This window comes from Jaculus jaculus, chromosome 9 (genome assembly GCF_020740685.1).
Source record: "Jaculus jaculus isolate mJacJac1 chromosome 9, mJacJac1.mat.Y.cur, whole genome shotgun sequence".
Taxonomy (NCBI): Eukaryota; Metazoa; Chordata; class Mammalia; order Rodentia; family Dipodidae; genus Jaculus; species Jaculus jaculus.
This window is the reverse complement of record NC_059110.1, coordinates 134,002,481-134,019,276: the sequence shown is the minus strand read 5'-3', so window position 1 is coordinate 134,019,276 and position 16,796 is coordinate 134,002,481. Positions and strand designations below refer to the sequence as shown.

Here is a 16,796-nt window from a genome sequence, read left to right as displayed (position 1 = left end):
CTCATCTTGATGAGAAGAAATGGTAGTTTCCTCAGTACCCTGGCAAGGCCTGAGTCTGTTGCCAGTCAGTCCTCTTCTGAGTATCAGACCTACAAAACACTATGTAACATTTCTGATTTAATTATCCGACAGGAGCCTGGAGTTTAATAACTAGTCAATCCAGAAAAACGGTTTCTGGTTTGTTTATTGAGCTGTTGATAGGAGAAACACTTTTAAATGCTGTTGGAAAGATAGCAGGGAAGAGGCGGAACATAGGAGAAATAGGAGCAGTCGCTTAGAGGAGTGCGGTGATGGCTTGCCAGCTGCAGAAAGTGGCACAAGTATCTGCCATTTGTTCAGTGTCAAGAGGCCCCGGTGCTCCCCCACACACACATATAAATAAGTTTTAGAAAATTTAAAGAGGAATAGTCACCAGTGTCTGATTCCTGAGAAGATGGTATGGAAAAGTTGATTGGCTTATGAAGGGAACACATCTTCCAATAGGCAGAAGGAACAGAGAGGATTGTCTAAATGTAAATGAACTGGTGTATTTGATTGCCTTTATCAAAAAGTTTGTCTTTAGAATTCTAGCCATTTGCTTCTAGTTAAGCAGTTTTTCCCTACACCCAATATTATCGCCTACAAAAAAATTTAATATGTTTTAAAATTTTATTTGCAAGTAGAGAGAGAAAATGGGCACGCCAGGGCCTCTAGCTACTGAAAATGAAATCAAGATGCATGTGCCACTTTATGCATTTGTTTTACCTGGGTGCTGGCAGGCAAATACCTTAATTGCTGAACATCTTTCCAGCTCCAAAAATTTTTTTGTTTAAAAAAATTTATAGACCTAATAATATAAATACGAATATGCCTTTCTTTCCTTCTTTCTCTTCTTTTCTTTCTTTCTTTCTTTCCTCCCCCCTCTTTCCTTTCTCCTTCCCTCTCTCTTTCTTTCTTTATTTTTCAGCAAAATCCTTGTTTTATGTGTTTAGCCAGAAGGTTGAAAGATTAAGGCTATGTGAGAAAACAGGAAGATATGTATTTCATCATATTTTTGAGAAATGCTAATCAGTTCATTAAGTTTAGTTGCTAATAAATAAAAGGAAACATGTCTGCTGTGGAACTGTCAGGAAATGTTAATGAGAAACTAGTTGAGACCTCAGTACACTGTGGATAAAAGTTGAAACTTGTTTGATTCCCCTTTGCTTAGGTTGGCTTTTTTTCCTCTGATGTGCTCACATCTTTATGCAGGCCCTCCTCACAGTGGGAAGACTGCCCTGGCTGCTAAGATTGCAGAGGAATCCAACTTCCCCTTCATCAAGATCTGCTCTCCCGATAAGATGATTGGCTTTTCTGAGACAGCCAAGTGTCAGGCCATGAAGAAGGTATCAGGATTTTTACTTTCAATTTAACTTGACTTATAGGTGGTTGTGCGTATGCATGCATGCATATATACGTTGATCTACTTTTGTACATATTTGTTCAAAACCTGTCATGACTCCATTCTTTAGTACTACTAAATTTTCAGCAGAATTTAATGGCAAACAACAACTTTCAGATTTTTTGACATTGTAATTCATTTTTATTGAGAGTATGTTTGCCTTCCAAATTATGCTTTATCTAGCACATATTGCCATTAATTTTCATTTCCAAAGTGTGTATCAACTTGATTAATAGAAAAATCACACTTGAGTGGTGATGTACACCTTTAATGCCAGCACCAGGGAGGTAGAAGTAGAAGGATGGCTGTGAGTTCAAGACCATCTTGAGACTACATAGTGAATTCCAGGTCAGCTTCAGCTAGAAAAAGTCCCTACCTCGAAAAACAAACAAAATTTAATTAAAGAAAAAATAGTGTTCAGGTGGAGTTGAGCAAATTCTGTTAGCTTTTGTTGTTGTTTGTTTAAATACAAGCTAGCTATTTAAGGTCAATTCAGTTGATTGCAGTTTGGGAAGGAACAAATAAAATATTAAGAAGAAATTCCCAAGAACATCCCTATAAAAGGATGATTACATATTAATAAAATATAAAAATAATAAAAATGAGTAAATGTTGCTTGGCAACTGTTATTTCTCACCCTTCTTCCTTTCTCAAAGTATATTTGTCACCTTCTTAATATGAAATTCTGAACCAATGTTAAGTTAGAACAACATAGAATAGAATTAAGATCATCTGTTCCATCTCTTACATTCAAGAATGTGCCAAGTAAGGCATCTAGAGGAGTAGATGGCTGCTTTTAAAGAAAAAAGAAGCGACGAAGAGTTTTAATTTATATTTATATTTTTTCTTTTATTATTTATTTGTGTATATGCATTTTGTTGAGTATAAATGTGTGTGTATGGGTGCATGCGTGCTGAGGCACACATGTAGAAGTTAGAAGGCAATCTTTGTATCAGACCTCACCTGACTAGTTCATTTGAGGCAGGTTTCCTTGCTCTGGATTCTCACTCTACTGCTCTTGACTCTGCTCACCATGAGTGTGTGAGAAATTCTCCTGTCCATCCATCAGCAAGCTGGGATTACAGAAGCCACCACTGCTCCCTCCATCCACTGAGTCAGCTCCCTAGCCCAGTGATGACGAATCTTACTGGTTCTTCTTTTCACCTGGTAGACAATATTGTTGTTGGTATTATAATTTTACATACCCCCAGACATTGAATAGACTATTTTGATGTCCAACTGAAGTTATTTCCTTTACTTAACTCTTCTTTATACATAACTTTTTATCCAAATGAACTGAGTAGACATCAAAAAGCTGTGGAAAATCAGCATCAGGAAGGAGCATCTCCAGAATTGCAGTGCTGTCTAGAAAAGACTGCATGGAGCCCCCTTTGACCTTGCTTCATTGCGCTCACTCTAGACAGGTGTGGCTAGCAGTATTTCAGGTCTTCTTTAAGAGTGGATAAAACAGTGTATTCAAAGAGGCAGATTTCCCCAAAATGTAAGTTTGAGAAGTCAGTCTCTTGTTTTTGCAGACGGCAGAAAATTGTGTTGGGTGTTTGCAGTGAATGGTAAAATCAGAACTGGCATCACGAGCCCTGAAATGCCAATTAATACTCCTAAGTATTTTTTAAAATATTTATTTATTTGCAAGCAGATAGAGAGAAGAGAGACGAGGGGCACACCAAGGTCTCCAGCCATTGTAAATGAACTCCAGATGCATGTGCCTCAATATGCATCTGGCTTTATGTGATACTGGGAAATCTATCCTGGATTGTTAGGCTTTGCAGGCAAGAACCGTAACTGCTGAGCCATCTCTCCATTCCTTATGTACTTTTTCAGCTGGAGCTTAGGATATCATAGGTTATTCTATTTCTGATGTGGAACCAGTAGCATCTATTCCTTCCCAGGAGTATCTGGATAGAATAAGCAGGAACAGTAACTCTGTCTGAAGTTGTTTTCTTTTCTCTTCCTCTTTTCTTATCTCTTTTCTTCTTTGATGCTGCCTTAATGTGTACTGCTAGGGATCAAGCCTTGGGCCTGGAGCATGAACTACTCTACCACTGAGCTCCTTTCATTCCTTCCCCACCCCCGATTTTGTTCTCCCTTTTAAGGGACCCCTTAAACCAGTTCTGGTGAAAATTTAAATAATAGCCTTGAACTCTATAGTCATTGGATTTCCCATGTAATTGAAAAGCTAATTCTATTTGCATTACACTAAATAATCTGCCCATGTACTCGTTCAAAAATAGTCATCTCTGTGCAGATGGTAAATTACTGCATTGCTGTAGACAGCTGCCAGCTTCTACCTCAGATGTACTCCGAGGTGTGGGTGGACGGGCCTAGTTTTTCTATAAAGTTTTTAAAAAGTACTTTAGGCTTCTGCAGATCAAAGCTGCTTTGTGAGTGTGAGATACTATCATTTTTATTATTTTAATCTCTTGCAAATTGACTCGAGGGGGGAAGGTAATATGTGCTGGTTTTAGAGGCTTAAATGGTTAAATTAATGACTTAATAACTTATGATTTAATCTTTAAATTGTTGAAGCCTTTCAAGGCAGAGTTTTAGATGAGTAGAAGGCTAGAGAATATAAAACTCAGTGTCTACACAAGCTTATTCAAGAGTGTTTCCATTCATGATTCACTGTCTGCATCGTCCATGCACTCTTAAAATTATCAAAAGTATTTTTGCTTCAACAGTCTAATAACCTCACATTCGACTTGTTTGGTTTTCCTTGGAGAAGGGGAAATTATTCCCTGTAGTAACTTCAGAACAGAGAAAATCATGAAGCATAGGTGTCTTAGAAATATATTAAAAATGTTACAGAATCTCTCCCTGCAAATGGTTTTCACATTGCTACCTAATGATAGGTTGACAAAAGCCGGAGGGCTCAGACCGGTCTGGAGATGCTGTGTCTTCCAGGTTGTCTTGGGGGTGAAGTGCGAAGGCCACTCCTCAGCTGCTCCAGCCGACCTCTGCGGCCCTTCTATCCCCGCAGTCTCACTGTGGCGACCGGAGTTGTTTTAAAGGGTTTTTTTCAGAGCACAAATAATTTGTAATGTGAAATTATTCTGAAAAAAAATTTCTTTCCTTGCACATGCCCTTCCCCCGTGTAGCTTTTCCTAATTATAAAAGTAATTGAGAAAATACAGAAATAACAGAGAAAATTAATTGAAATTCACTTCTCTTTTCAGATATACGTACATTTATGCATTAAGGATCACATTGGGCATACTGCTTTCAACTCAGATATTATGGATATTTAAAAAAATTTTTAGCCGGGCGTGGTGGCGCACGCCTTTAATCCCAGCACTTGGGAGGCAGAGGTAGGAGGATCACTGTGAGTTCGAGGCCACCCTGAGACTACATAGTGAATTCCAGGTCAGCCTGAGCCAGAGTGAGACCCTACCTCGAAAAACCAAAAAAATAAAAAAATAAAAAATAAAAATAAAAAAATTTTTTTCAGGGTAGTGTCACTGTAGCCCTGGCTGACCTGGAACATACTCTGTGGTCTCATGCTGGCCTCAAACTCACAACGATTCTGCTACCTCTGCCTCCTGAGTGCTGGGTTTAAAGGCATGTGCCACCACACCTGACCTAGATATTATGGATTTTTAAAATATAACTATAAGCCAGACATGGTGGCTCACACCTTTAATCTAGCACTCCCAATGAGCTCAAGGCCAGCCTGGGCTACAGAGTTAAGTTCCAGGTCACCCTACACTAGAGTGAAACCATGCCCTAAAATATATTTTTTTAAAATATATATTTATATATATTATTAAATTTATGGCTGTATATAGCTACTTAAAGAATCCCATAGTTTTGGGTTGTTTCCAGATAGCTTTTTTGTTCACAATTATAAGTTATACTTTGGAAGAGAAATCACTGCCCAGCATCTTAGCTAGAGTAACATCATGTAAGTGAGAACTTGGGTTTGGATTCAAATAGATCTGAACTTGAATCTCCTCTCCACCACACGGGCACTATTGCCTTGAATAAATTTCTTACCCTAAAAGACTCTGTTTTCCTCATCATAGTGGTGCATGCCTATAATCCCAGTATTCGGTTGGCTGAGGCAGGAGGATTGTGAGCTTGAGGCCAACCTGGGTTACAGTGAGACCGTTTTAAAAAAAATACAACAAAAATACAAAGAAATTTGAGGAAAAATGGTTGAACCTGGAACAGATCATTCTCAGCGAACTTACCCAATCACAGAAAAAAAATCGATACATAGTCTCACTCATCTGCAACACCTAACCTGAATTTGCCCAAGATGCCTTACATACTCAGCAAGTACCTCATGGACTAGACAATAAGATGGATGGGTGGGCGGGGAGGGATTCAAAGGGTGGAAAATAGTAATCCAGACCCAAACGGCAATGGTACCATAAAATTCTACTTCCTAAAAGACAGACCAAATAACTGAACCTTCACTAGTCCCTTACAGGAAACACCTGAACCACAAGACACTGGAGAGGGTAGGATCAAGACTGACCTAAATCTCCTACATCTTCCTTCCCTCCCTCTCCCCCTCTCCCCTCTATCTCTCTCCTCTCTAACTCTTGTATATTAGTTATCTTTTTCCTCAATTTCTTAGTGGACACTGACCTGTAACCCCCACAAAAAAAAAAATAAATAAATAAAAATAAAAAAAATAAAAAAATACAACAAAATGGAAATAATATTCATAGCTGCTCATAGGATATTGTGAGAATTAAATGAGATGGTAATTTATGTAAAGTAGCATGGAGTGCCTAGCATGAATTGACTAATTTTACTTATTACTGTACTTACAATTATATGTCTTTCAGAGAAATTCTCACAATTGGAGTTCATCATGTAGAAATATTAATATTTTAATGATATTTTTCATATGTGTTACTATCAAAACTCTTATTGTGAAGATACTAGTTTTTTCTAAAACCTACTCCTTCAGAAAATTGAACTGATTTTTATACTTGTTCTTCATTATTTGAGAGAATGTGTTTCTTGGAATTCTCATCCCAATTTGATATTATTAACATTTTCTTGGCCAATTTGTTAGGTAGAATATTGGCATCTAGCTATCTCAGACTTGGTGACAGAGCACCTGCTTAGCACGTGTAAGCCCCTGAGCTCAGTTCCCAGCATCCCCGGGGGGGGGGGGCAGATGGCTGTTTTCAAAATAATATAATAATATAATCATAATTTATAAAGCTCAGAAATAAGGTAGTATGTTAATTTTTGTTAAATAGCAGTGTTCTGAATTAGTTAATCTATACAGTATCTTTATATACCATCTTATTACTTCAACCAAGAGCTAGAGTGTTTGTTAGGAAAGAAGGCAATAATTATGCTACTGTGTCCTTTTCACAAATGGATGGCCCAAAAATCCATGAAAGCAGTTTAGTCTCAATTTATGTAAAATTTACCTCATACTTCTCTTACTTTCCTTAATAACTTCTTTTTCCATAAAGAAACTCCTTCACAATGCCAACGTATTTATGAGGTATTATCTTCACATTCTAGGGTGGGGAATGGGTGAATGCCATAAGTTTCACTAAGATATTTGAAATATTGACAGATATTTCTTTTTTCTCCTATTTTATGTTTGCTTCCCAAACCTCATTCTCTCTTTAAATTTAAATGTCATTAGTTTTGCACATCTATACTCTTAAAAAAAAAAAACCTATTTTGTAGCTCTGTTAGAGACATTAAATGAAAAGAATAATGCAGTAGAATTTAATTTTAACTAATTATCTCATTTTGATAGTTTCCAAATATACATTCAGTACATAGATAAAATAGAACAATCAGATAAGACTAAAGTGTATGATCAAAATTAAATGAAAATATCAATGGTTTATGAAACTATTTTCATTAATAACATGATACAGTCTTATTTTCAAAGGATTGGAAATTAATAGAAGAAATTTTCCTTTCCACTAGCTTTGCAAGAAAGAAATAATCTTCTATGAATATCCTCCTATAAATCCCGTGCAAACTGTAGTCTTCACAGAGTAGAATCATAGTGCCTAATCCTCCTCTTTTCATGGTTTAGTCTATACAAAGAGCAGAGCTGGAAATTGGATCTTTTGACAGCAGTTACTAAGCAACAGAATTTGGATGTTTTTAGTTAACACACTAATATGTGTATGTATGTGTGTGTGTATATATGTATACACACACATATACATATATACATATATACATACATATATATACATATATACACACACACACACAAACACACACACATAACATGTAGCTGATTTGTCGTAGCTTATGCATGTATTAGTTAAGAGATTTGGTGTCTCTGAGGCAGCTGAAGATTGTGGTATGTCATGTGGGCATTTGGTGTCTTTGGTGAACACACTGTCCTTTAGCACTTAAATATGTTTGGAGTGTAAAGGAGGAGGGTGCAGAACATTCAGACCTTGTGACTTTTTTATATTACTAAATATACTCACTCTGTGGATCATGTTAGCGAAATTATATGACTTTTTCCTGAAAAGCTGGGAGAGCAAATAAGGGATTTTAAGGCTAACCCAAGAAGCATCCGAGCTTTGCCAGAGCTTTAGGTCCACTTCCTGAGGCACTTTCATCAGAAGCCAGTTCATGTTTGCTTGGTCTCCTCCCAAGTTATTTTTAGAAACTAGAGATTATTACTGATAATACCAATTTAAATTTGCTCATTTACGTTTTTATATGCTCCCAAATATGATTAGAGCATGCTTTCAACTAATTGCTGACAGATTTATTACATTGGGGATTTTCTAAGCCATTAGATCCCTGCTATCATTAGATTTCTGCTAACTAGGCTTAGGTCCTTCACGCCAGCGACTTCAGAGTTGAAATGAACTCTTTGCAGCCTCCAAAAGAGCCAGGGAGCTTGGCTCTACTCACTGAGAGCCTACGGAGGTCAGAGCAAATGGAGGACAGACCCTATTTGGAACACACCTTGCTGTAGCTTGTGACTCTGAAATGCTGGGACTGACGTGGAGTAATGCTGGCGTGCTCCCACTCACACTCACGTAGACGCAGGACACAGCTGCCCCTCCCCTCCTCGCAGGTGGCCCTAGCTTGTCTGAAGATTCCAGAACTGGGCTCTGTGCCTTAGGAGCTGGCTCTGCTCCTCAGCACTTACACCGCGTCTCCAGCACACGTCCGCCCAGCCCAGGCTCGCCGCAGTCTGCTGTATCTCTTATGACCCTCAGGTCTGTGCTGTGCTGCCTGCCTTTACAAACCAGGGGGTGCAGAGCGCTTGGCAGTGGCAGTCTTGTGTTCACAACGGGGACTGGCCGAAGGGTTCTGCTTCCTGAAGACCGGCTTCATCCTTCAGAGCTGACCTCATCATCTCCACACTACCTGATGCTGTTCTTTCCCACGGTTTCTTCTCCAGTGCTTCTCCCTCCTTCAGCCTGTCTTCCCAAGACCCCAGATATATGCTGATAACTTCTGTGATCTATAGGAAAGGCTCTGGTGAAAATAAGATGACCATATTTTCTTGTAATTTGTAACCCTAACCCTAGCTTCAACCCACCTGACTGCATCACTTGTGGCATCTTTCATCTAGAGCAGACACTGTTTGCTGTATGTTACTAGTGGCAGGTTATGATGTTCTAACTAGGGCAGTTTACACAATTGTATTATTATTTTTTTCTGTATCTTTTCCTTTTAGTACTTCACCTTCTTTTAAAATTTATTTACATAAAATTATAGAACTTTCTGGCTCAGTATGTAAATATCTTACCCAATAGATTTTAGGCTGGCAGCTAATCCTCTGTGCTTGCAATCAGATCTAGGTTTCTTCTTAGTAAGTACTTGGCCAGGGCCTGGGCTAAGAAACAGAATTTCAGAGAATACTAGACACAAATCATGGACCCAAGGGCAGAGTGACGACCTCACGCTACACTACTAGATAAGGCAGAGGAATGTACATACTCAAATTAGAACACAGTAGCTCCCAGAGGGGTTTCACTTCACTAGTCAACTGAAACTAGTCAAGTTTCAACTGGCTTTGGCGCATCCTTTGTCATGGTTAGCACATTGCTAAGAGACCTACCTGCAAATCTTCCTCTCTCTATGGAAGTAATTAGTGCGCTGAGACATGTTTATTAGCACCATGCTCGAACCAACTGAGCTAAGTGGCTAGATTGAGACCTATTTGTTCAAAAACAACAAAAAAACCTTCATGTTAAATGACTGCTGTCAGTATTTTCTTCTAAAATGTTACAGGTTACCCATGCAATCAACCATGAAGTTGATAAGTTAGTGAACTACATTCCAGAAAGCTATATATCTGTCTGTCTGTCTTTCTGTCTATCTGTCTGTCTATTGAGTCATTTTGAGAAGGTCTCGTAGCTCAAGACGGCTTCACACTCACTAATGTAGCTAAAGCTGGCCTTGAACTCTTGATCCTCCTGTCTTTACCTCCCAAGTACTAGGATGGCAGGCGTGTATCACCACACCTAGCTTTTATCATCTGTTTAAACCCATAAATGTGCTAAGTGTAGCCATGTAAGCTACCCATTGTTTTGGGAAAGGAGAACTGATTCAGGAAACCTATGCAGCCAGTATAACAAGCCAGGTCCTGGTGTCCTAGGCCCCTATATTTATTTTTTTATTTTTTTGTTCATTTACTTACTTAGTTGAGAGCAACAGACACAGAAAGAGGCAGATAGAGAGAGAATGGGCACGCCAGGGCTTTCAGCCACTGCAAAGGAACTCCAGGTGCGTGCGCCCCCTTGTGCATCTGGCTAACGTAGGTCCTGGGGAACCGAGCCTTGAACCGGAGTCCTTAGGCTTCATAGGCAAGTGCTTAACCACTAAGCCATCTCTCCAGTCTGGCCTCTATATTTCTAATCTATGATCTCACAGCTTGAAGGACAGACTTACATATATACCTTCTTCATAAGCTTTTAGTAGAACTCTGAAAAAAATGTTTTTAAAAGCAAAGTATTATTTTAAAAGATTCCTTGAATTAACCTGAGTTTATACAATGACATTGGTTGCTATGCAGTGCCCAGTTCCTTGAAGACTAATGTCCAGTCTTCAAAAAAAAAAAAAAAAGTAGTGAATCACTGCTTCCAGACTTTTCTGTTGTCTTGAATTTACCAAGCCAAAGCCGAAAGGAGCTATCACTATATAACAGGAGACTATAATGCCCTCCTCATTTTCTCTCCCTTTGCTGAGATAGAGTGGGGTGGAAGAGCCAAGCAGTTCTCTTCTTCTTCTTCAGATATACTCCAGGCACTCACAGAGCCCTTCCCAAATCTGCTTCTCAGCTGTTGCCTTACCAAACCAGGATGACTCCTTGACTCATTTTTCTCCTTCATTTCTCGTTCTTTTGTCAAGTCTTTCTGTCTTACCTCCCAGATATCTCCAGTTTCTACTCACTGTTCCATACACCCCCTCCCCAGCTGCCATCACTTCTCCCCTAAGAATTCCACAGTCCAAACTATACTTTCTTCCAATGTTTTTCTGTACATCAAACGTTAACCTAATATTTCAGTCCATGGCTTAAAACGCTGGAGTGTCTTTGTTATTGCCTGTACAATAAAAGTTCAACTCAGTGAAGTTTGTAAGACTGTGTCCAGCCTCCTTCATCACTTTTTCTGCATCATCTCCCACCACAGCAACATGATCACCTCTTTATTTTAATTCATACTGGATCCTATAGCACTCATGAATCTTTTCATCTCTGGTCTCCTAAGATTCTGTATGCTCAATGCATTCTTTTCCTTTTCCCTTTTTCAGATCTCAGCTTTGTGTGTGTGTGTGTGTGTGTCTCACTCTAGCCCAGGCTGACCTGAAATTCACTATGTAGTCTCAGGCTAGACTTGAATTCACAGCAATCCTCATACCTTAGCCTCCTGAGGGCTGGGATTAAATATACCACCACACCCGACAGAGAGAGAAAACGGCTACAGCAGGGCCTCTACCCATTGCATGCAAGTGAACTGCAGATACACGTGCCACTTTGTGTATCCGGCTTTTTACATGAATACTAGGTAATCAAACTTGGGTTATTAGGCTTTTCAGGCAAGTACCTTAACCACTGAGCCATCTCTCCAGCTCTAAGTGTGTGTGTGTGTGTGTGTGTGTGTGTGTGTGTTTAATTTAGGGAGACTCTGGTTGTTTGAATGGATGTCCCCCAATAGATTCAGGAGTTTATTGAAGCTTGTAATTTATTAGATTTACAGCTGCCTGGCTGGAGGAGGTGTTATTGTTGGAGGATCCTAGAGTCCAGCCCTAAGGTGTGTTTGGAATTCCAGCCAGAGATATACAGAGTACTTGAGCTCTGCCTGGCGCTCCTGGAGTGTGCTTGCTTATGGTGTTGGCAGTGGTATTTCTCTCTGTATGGACCTGTGAAAAGGGGACCAGCTTCTTCCTCCATTATGCAACTTCCCCTGGATCAGAAAGCTTCAAGTAAATGGCTTTGTCCTCCCATGAACTGTGTCTGGCCTGGAGGGTCATCCCAGCAACGGGAAGCTGACTTCAACAGAGACCTTCATCCCTTCACGAGCAGAGTAGGCCGAGATATGCTGCAGTAACGAACTGCTCTGGAATCTCGGTGGCCTAGCAGGGAACTCTGTGTCTCCGTTGTATGGCACGTGCGTCCGTGAGCTGTGCGTGCTGTGGTCCCCAGAGACCAACCTAGTAGACCATGTGTGACTCCATGGAAACAAAGACAGAAGGACACATGAGTGCGTCATGCAGGGACACGCTTTCTTCCTGAAAACACTCGGTCTTCACTCCTACAGTCGCAAGTGACCTGCTTTTCCCGCCCTGCCTTTGAGAGGGTTCAGTTGTCTTAGTAGGCTCTCTAGTACGCTCACTAATGCTTGACGTATAGTAGGAATTCAGACACAGCTGCTGAGTGAATATGGCAGCAACACTTTGCCCTGTGTAAGTCCTTAGTCCTCCTCCACCGCCGCTCCTTGAAAGCCTCATCCTGTCGTGTCAGCTGTCACTGCCTGAGAGTGACTTCCTTATCCTGACTTTACTCAGACGTCGCCAAGTACTGATTTGGATTTAAAACACATAAACTTAAGTTTATTTCTAGTAAATATTTATTAGTTATTTTCTGGTAAGGAATCACAATTGATACAGATATGTAGAAATACTTAAAATATTTAACTGATGCTTCATACCCAACTATAATTTGGATTTGGTTAGATTACTGCCTAGCAAGGCCATAGTTCTTCCAGATAATAAAATGACATCCATTTTATTATTTATTTATTTATTTATTTATTTATTGGTTTTTTGAGGTAGGATCTCACTCTAGTTCAGGCTAGCCTGGAATTCACTGTGGAGTCTCAGGGTAGCCTTGAACTCACTGCGATCCTCCTACCTCTGCTTCCCAAGTGCTGGGATTAAAAGTGTGCACCACCATGCCTGGCTTAGAGTGTTCATGCTGTGCATGCCAGGGCCTCTCAATGCTGCAAACGAGCAGCAGACACTTGTCCCACTTTTTGCATCTGGATTATGTGGATGACTTGAGCATTGAATCCAGGCTGACAGGCTTTGCAAACAAGCACCTTTTACTGCTGAATCATCTTTTCAGCCCCATGACATCCCATTTTAACCTACACATTCCTTGTGGTTTCTAGCACTTGAATGACAACCTGAAGTTATGGTCTTGACATGCTATAGACATGATGGGGTTAGTTGATGACCAGCTATTCCCAGCAGACCAGTGTGACACCTACAGCCCCAAGCACTGAAAACAGCCATAGCTGGCTCTTGATTCAGTCACAGTCCAGTTGTATTTGTTATCTTTTTTTTTTTAATTTTTATGTATTTATTTAATTCAAGAGAGAGAAGCAGACAGGAGTGTTCGTTATCTTGGGCAATTCATTTAAATGCTTTGCTAAGGACCCTTTCAATTCTAAAACCCCGTGATCCATGAATATATTTTAGTCTCGCTGTGCTTAGTGCAGGCATGACTCATGAATTAGCCAAGTGCTGTCTTCCTGGAAGCTGTCCTAGTCATGGACAGCCAGTGACGTGCAGTCTCACTCTCTCCCAGATCTTCGACGACGCGTACAAGTCCCAGCTCAGTTGTGTGGTTGTGGACGACATTGAGAGGCTGCTCGGTGAGTCCCCCACGGCCCGCGCCTGCGCCTGCGACGGCTGAAGCCTGAAGAGTTACAGAGAAAGAGCGTGGACGTTCATGAGCTACGGGCAGTAGAAAGGCCCCTGTGTCTTCTAAGGAGCTGTAACACTATCTCCTATAACCCGACTTCAGTGCAGTATTTATCATAAGATGCCTTTTGATCATAACTCTATTTAAATTGATTTTTTTTGGGGGGGGGGGAAGGGGGTTTCAAGGTGGGGTCTCAGTCTAGCCTAGGCTGACCTGAAATTCACTATGTGGTCTCAGGGTGTCTCTCGCGGCAAGCCTCCTACCTCTGCCTCCCGAGTGCTGGGATTAAAGGCGTGCGCCACCACGCCCGGCTCCTTAAATTGCTTTTTTAAAAACATAGATTTTGTATCTTTATTTATTTGCAAGTGTGTGTCCCCATCCTACTTTGCATGGGTGTTAGGGAGTCAAACCAAAGCCATTAAGACTTCATAAACAGAGACTCTTTACCACTTAATTATCTCCCCAGCCCTAAACTACTTTCTTAAGAAGATCCATTTCTTTTTTTCTTTTTTTGGTTTTTCAAGGTAGGGTCTCACTCTAGCTCAGACTGACCTGGAATTCATATGTAGTCTCAGGGTGGCTTCAAACTCATGGTGATCCTCCTACCTCTGCCTCCCGAGTGCTGGGATTAAAGCCATGTGCCACCAACGCCCGGGTAAAGACCATTTCTTATTGTTTTATTTTCCACAGTGTGTTGTATCCATAATAAATGACTAGTGGTTTGTTTGTTTTTTATATTTTTTGTTCATTTTTTATTTATTTATTTGAGAGTGACAGACACAGAGAGAAAGACAGATAGAGGGAGAGAGAGAGAATGGGCGAGCCAGGGCTTCCAGCCACTGCAAATGAACTCCAGACGTGTGCGCCTCCTTGTGCATATGGCTAACATGGGTCCTGGGGAACCGAGCCTCGAGCCGGGGTCCTTAGGCTTCACAGGCCAGCGCTTAACCACTAAGCCATCTCTCCAGCCTGACTAGTGGTTTTTATTAACGGATATATTTGCTGCCTGTGGCTCAGAAGCCCACTTTTGAAGATTCTGGTAGAACTAACAAAAGAAGGGTTTAGAATTGGAGTAAAATTCACAAATTTGCTAAAACAGAAGTTGTAAGCTGTTCCTCCATTTCTGTGTTTACAACACAACACAACCTTGCCTTTTTTTTTTAATTTTGTTTGTTCTGATTTATTTATTTGAGAGTGGCAGACAAAGAGAGAAAGAGGCAGAGAGAGAGAGAGAGAGAAAGAAAGAATGGGTGTACCAGGGCCTCCAGCCACTGCAAACAAACTCTAGACGCATGTGCCCCCTTATGCATCTGGCTAATGTGGGTCCTGGGGAATCAAGCCTCAAACTGGGGTCCTTAGGCTTCACAGGCAAGCGCTTAGCTGCTAAGCCATCTCTCCAGCCCAACCCTGCCTTTTATATCCCACAGTCATTGTCCAACAAAAGTAGGATAGTACATGTTGGAAATATTCTGTAGGTTAAAAGCACTCCATAGTAAATTTTATAGTATTGACTAAATATACTCTGTGTTGAAATGCAGTCCAAACAGATACAAAGATGTGAAAAGTTCTTCACTCAAGTTGGAAGAAATGACTAAAAGTAAAAGCCGGGGTGGTGTTGCACACCTTTAATCCCAGCACTCAGAGGTAGGAGGATTGCTGTGAGTTCAAGGCCACTCTGAGACAAAATAGTGAATTCCAGGTCAGCTTGAGCTAGAGTGAGACCCTACCTCAAAAAACAAAATGAAAAAAAAAAAAACTATAAATAAATACAAAAAAAATGCATGTTGCTCTTACCTTTTATTTGCAATAAAATTAACTCAGTTTGGCATAGGTCGTAATAATGGATCAGGATGGAATAATAAACACCACTGAGACCGAAAACATGTGGTGACCTAAAAAAAAAAAATATTTTCCAACACTGTATTATTCTTCCTAAGGTACTGCTAATGGTATAGTAATGATCCCAAGTTAACTGTTTTTATAACACTTCCCATGATGTTCAGACTGTGATAGGTCCTCTGTTCCTTTTTTTAAAAAAATGTTTTTGCAATATTATTATAAAATAAAACGAATATCTATGAGTCTCATTAAATTACTAGTTTGTCTAATGAGCTAGGCTGGGGTGTGCTATGTTTGATACATCTTAGCCCAGTTTATAGGGTTATTTTGTTACAAGTTTTCAGGCATAGCTCTGTGTAAATTCCTTTATCTAAACACAGTTGAGATGTGTGATCATAGCAACACACCAGGTCGGAAGTTGTGGCCTCTGAGTATATTTTTGCTTGTATGTATGGTTAGTTTTTGAACTAACCTGTTCATTTATTCAACAAGCATTACTACTATGCTGGAAATATTAGAGTCTCACAAAAATAAATAGGATGCTATGTAACATATAGGCAAAAACTAGTGCCAAGTAAACTACAGTGGAACCACTTTTGACTTCAGAGGGCTGATACCTACAGGCAGCTCTCAGCACAGGGCGTGTGCAGTGTACAGAGGAAGTGAACAAAGTCGCAGTTACATTTAATCTTCTATTTTATTTTACTTTTTAAAAAATTATATCTTAGGCTGGGTGTGGTGGTGCACGCCTTTGATCCCAGCACTTGGGAGGCAGAGGTAGGAGGATCACCATGAGTTCGAGGCCACCCTGAGTCTCCATAGTGAATTCCAGGTCAGCCTGGGCTAGAGTGAGACCCTAACTTGACTAAAAAAATTTTTAAAAATTAAAAATTGTATCTGGAGCCGGGCGTGTTGGTGCACGCCTTTAATCCCAGCACTCCAGAGGTCAGAGGATCACTGTGAGTTCAAGGCCACCCTGAGAGTACATAGTGAATTCCAGGTCAGTCTGAACTAGAGTGAGACTCTACCTGGGAAAAAAAAAAAAAAAGTATCTGGGCTGGAGAGATTGGGTTAACGGTTAAGACACTTGTCTGCAAAGCCTGAGGACCCATGTTAGACTCCACAGATCCTATGTAAGCCAGACAGACAAGGTAACGCACATGCAAGGTTGCACATGCATACAAGGTGGTGCAAGCATCTAGAGTTCTATTGTACTGACTGGAGGCCCTGGTGCACCAATTCTCTGTCAAGCACTCTCTCATTAAAAAAAAGTGTATCTGTGTGTGTGTGTGTGTGTGTGTGTGTGCGCGTGTGCGCGCGCACGCGCGTGCACATACACATGCATGCCAGGACCTCTGCCACTGCAAAAGAACACTAGACACTTACACTACTTTTTTCCTC

At 40.4% G+C, this 16,796-nt stretch overlaps 1 protein-coding gene across 1 annotated transcript in view; it reads left to right on the top strand.

The window, feature by feature from the left end:
* The window catches only part of Nsf (N-ethylmaleimide sensitive factor, vesicle fusing ATPase), a 176,465-nt gene that overhangs the window by 125,804 nt on the left and 33,865 nt on the right, over nt 1-16,796 (top strand). Inside the window, exons 15-16 of the mRNA XM_045158691.1 lie at nt 1,231-1,364; nt 13,440-13,506. Coding sequence (XP_045014626.1) covers nt 1,231-1,364; nt 13,440-13,506 — 201 coding nt within the window. The remainder of the gene's footprint in view (nt 1-1,230; nt 1,365-13,439; nt 13,507-16,796) is intronic.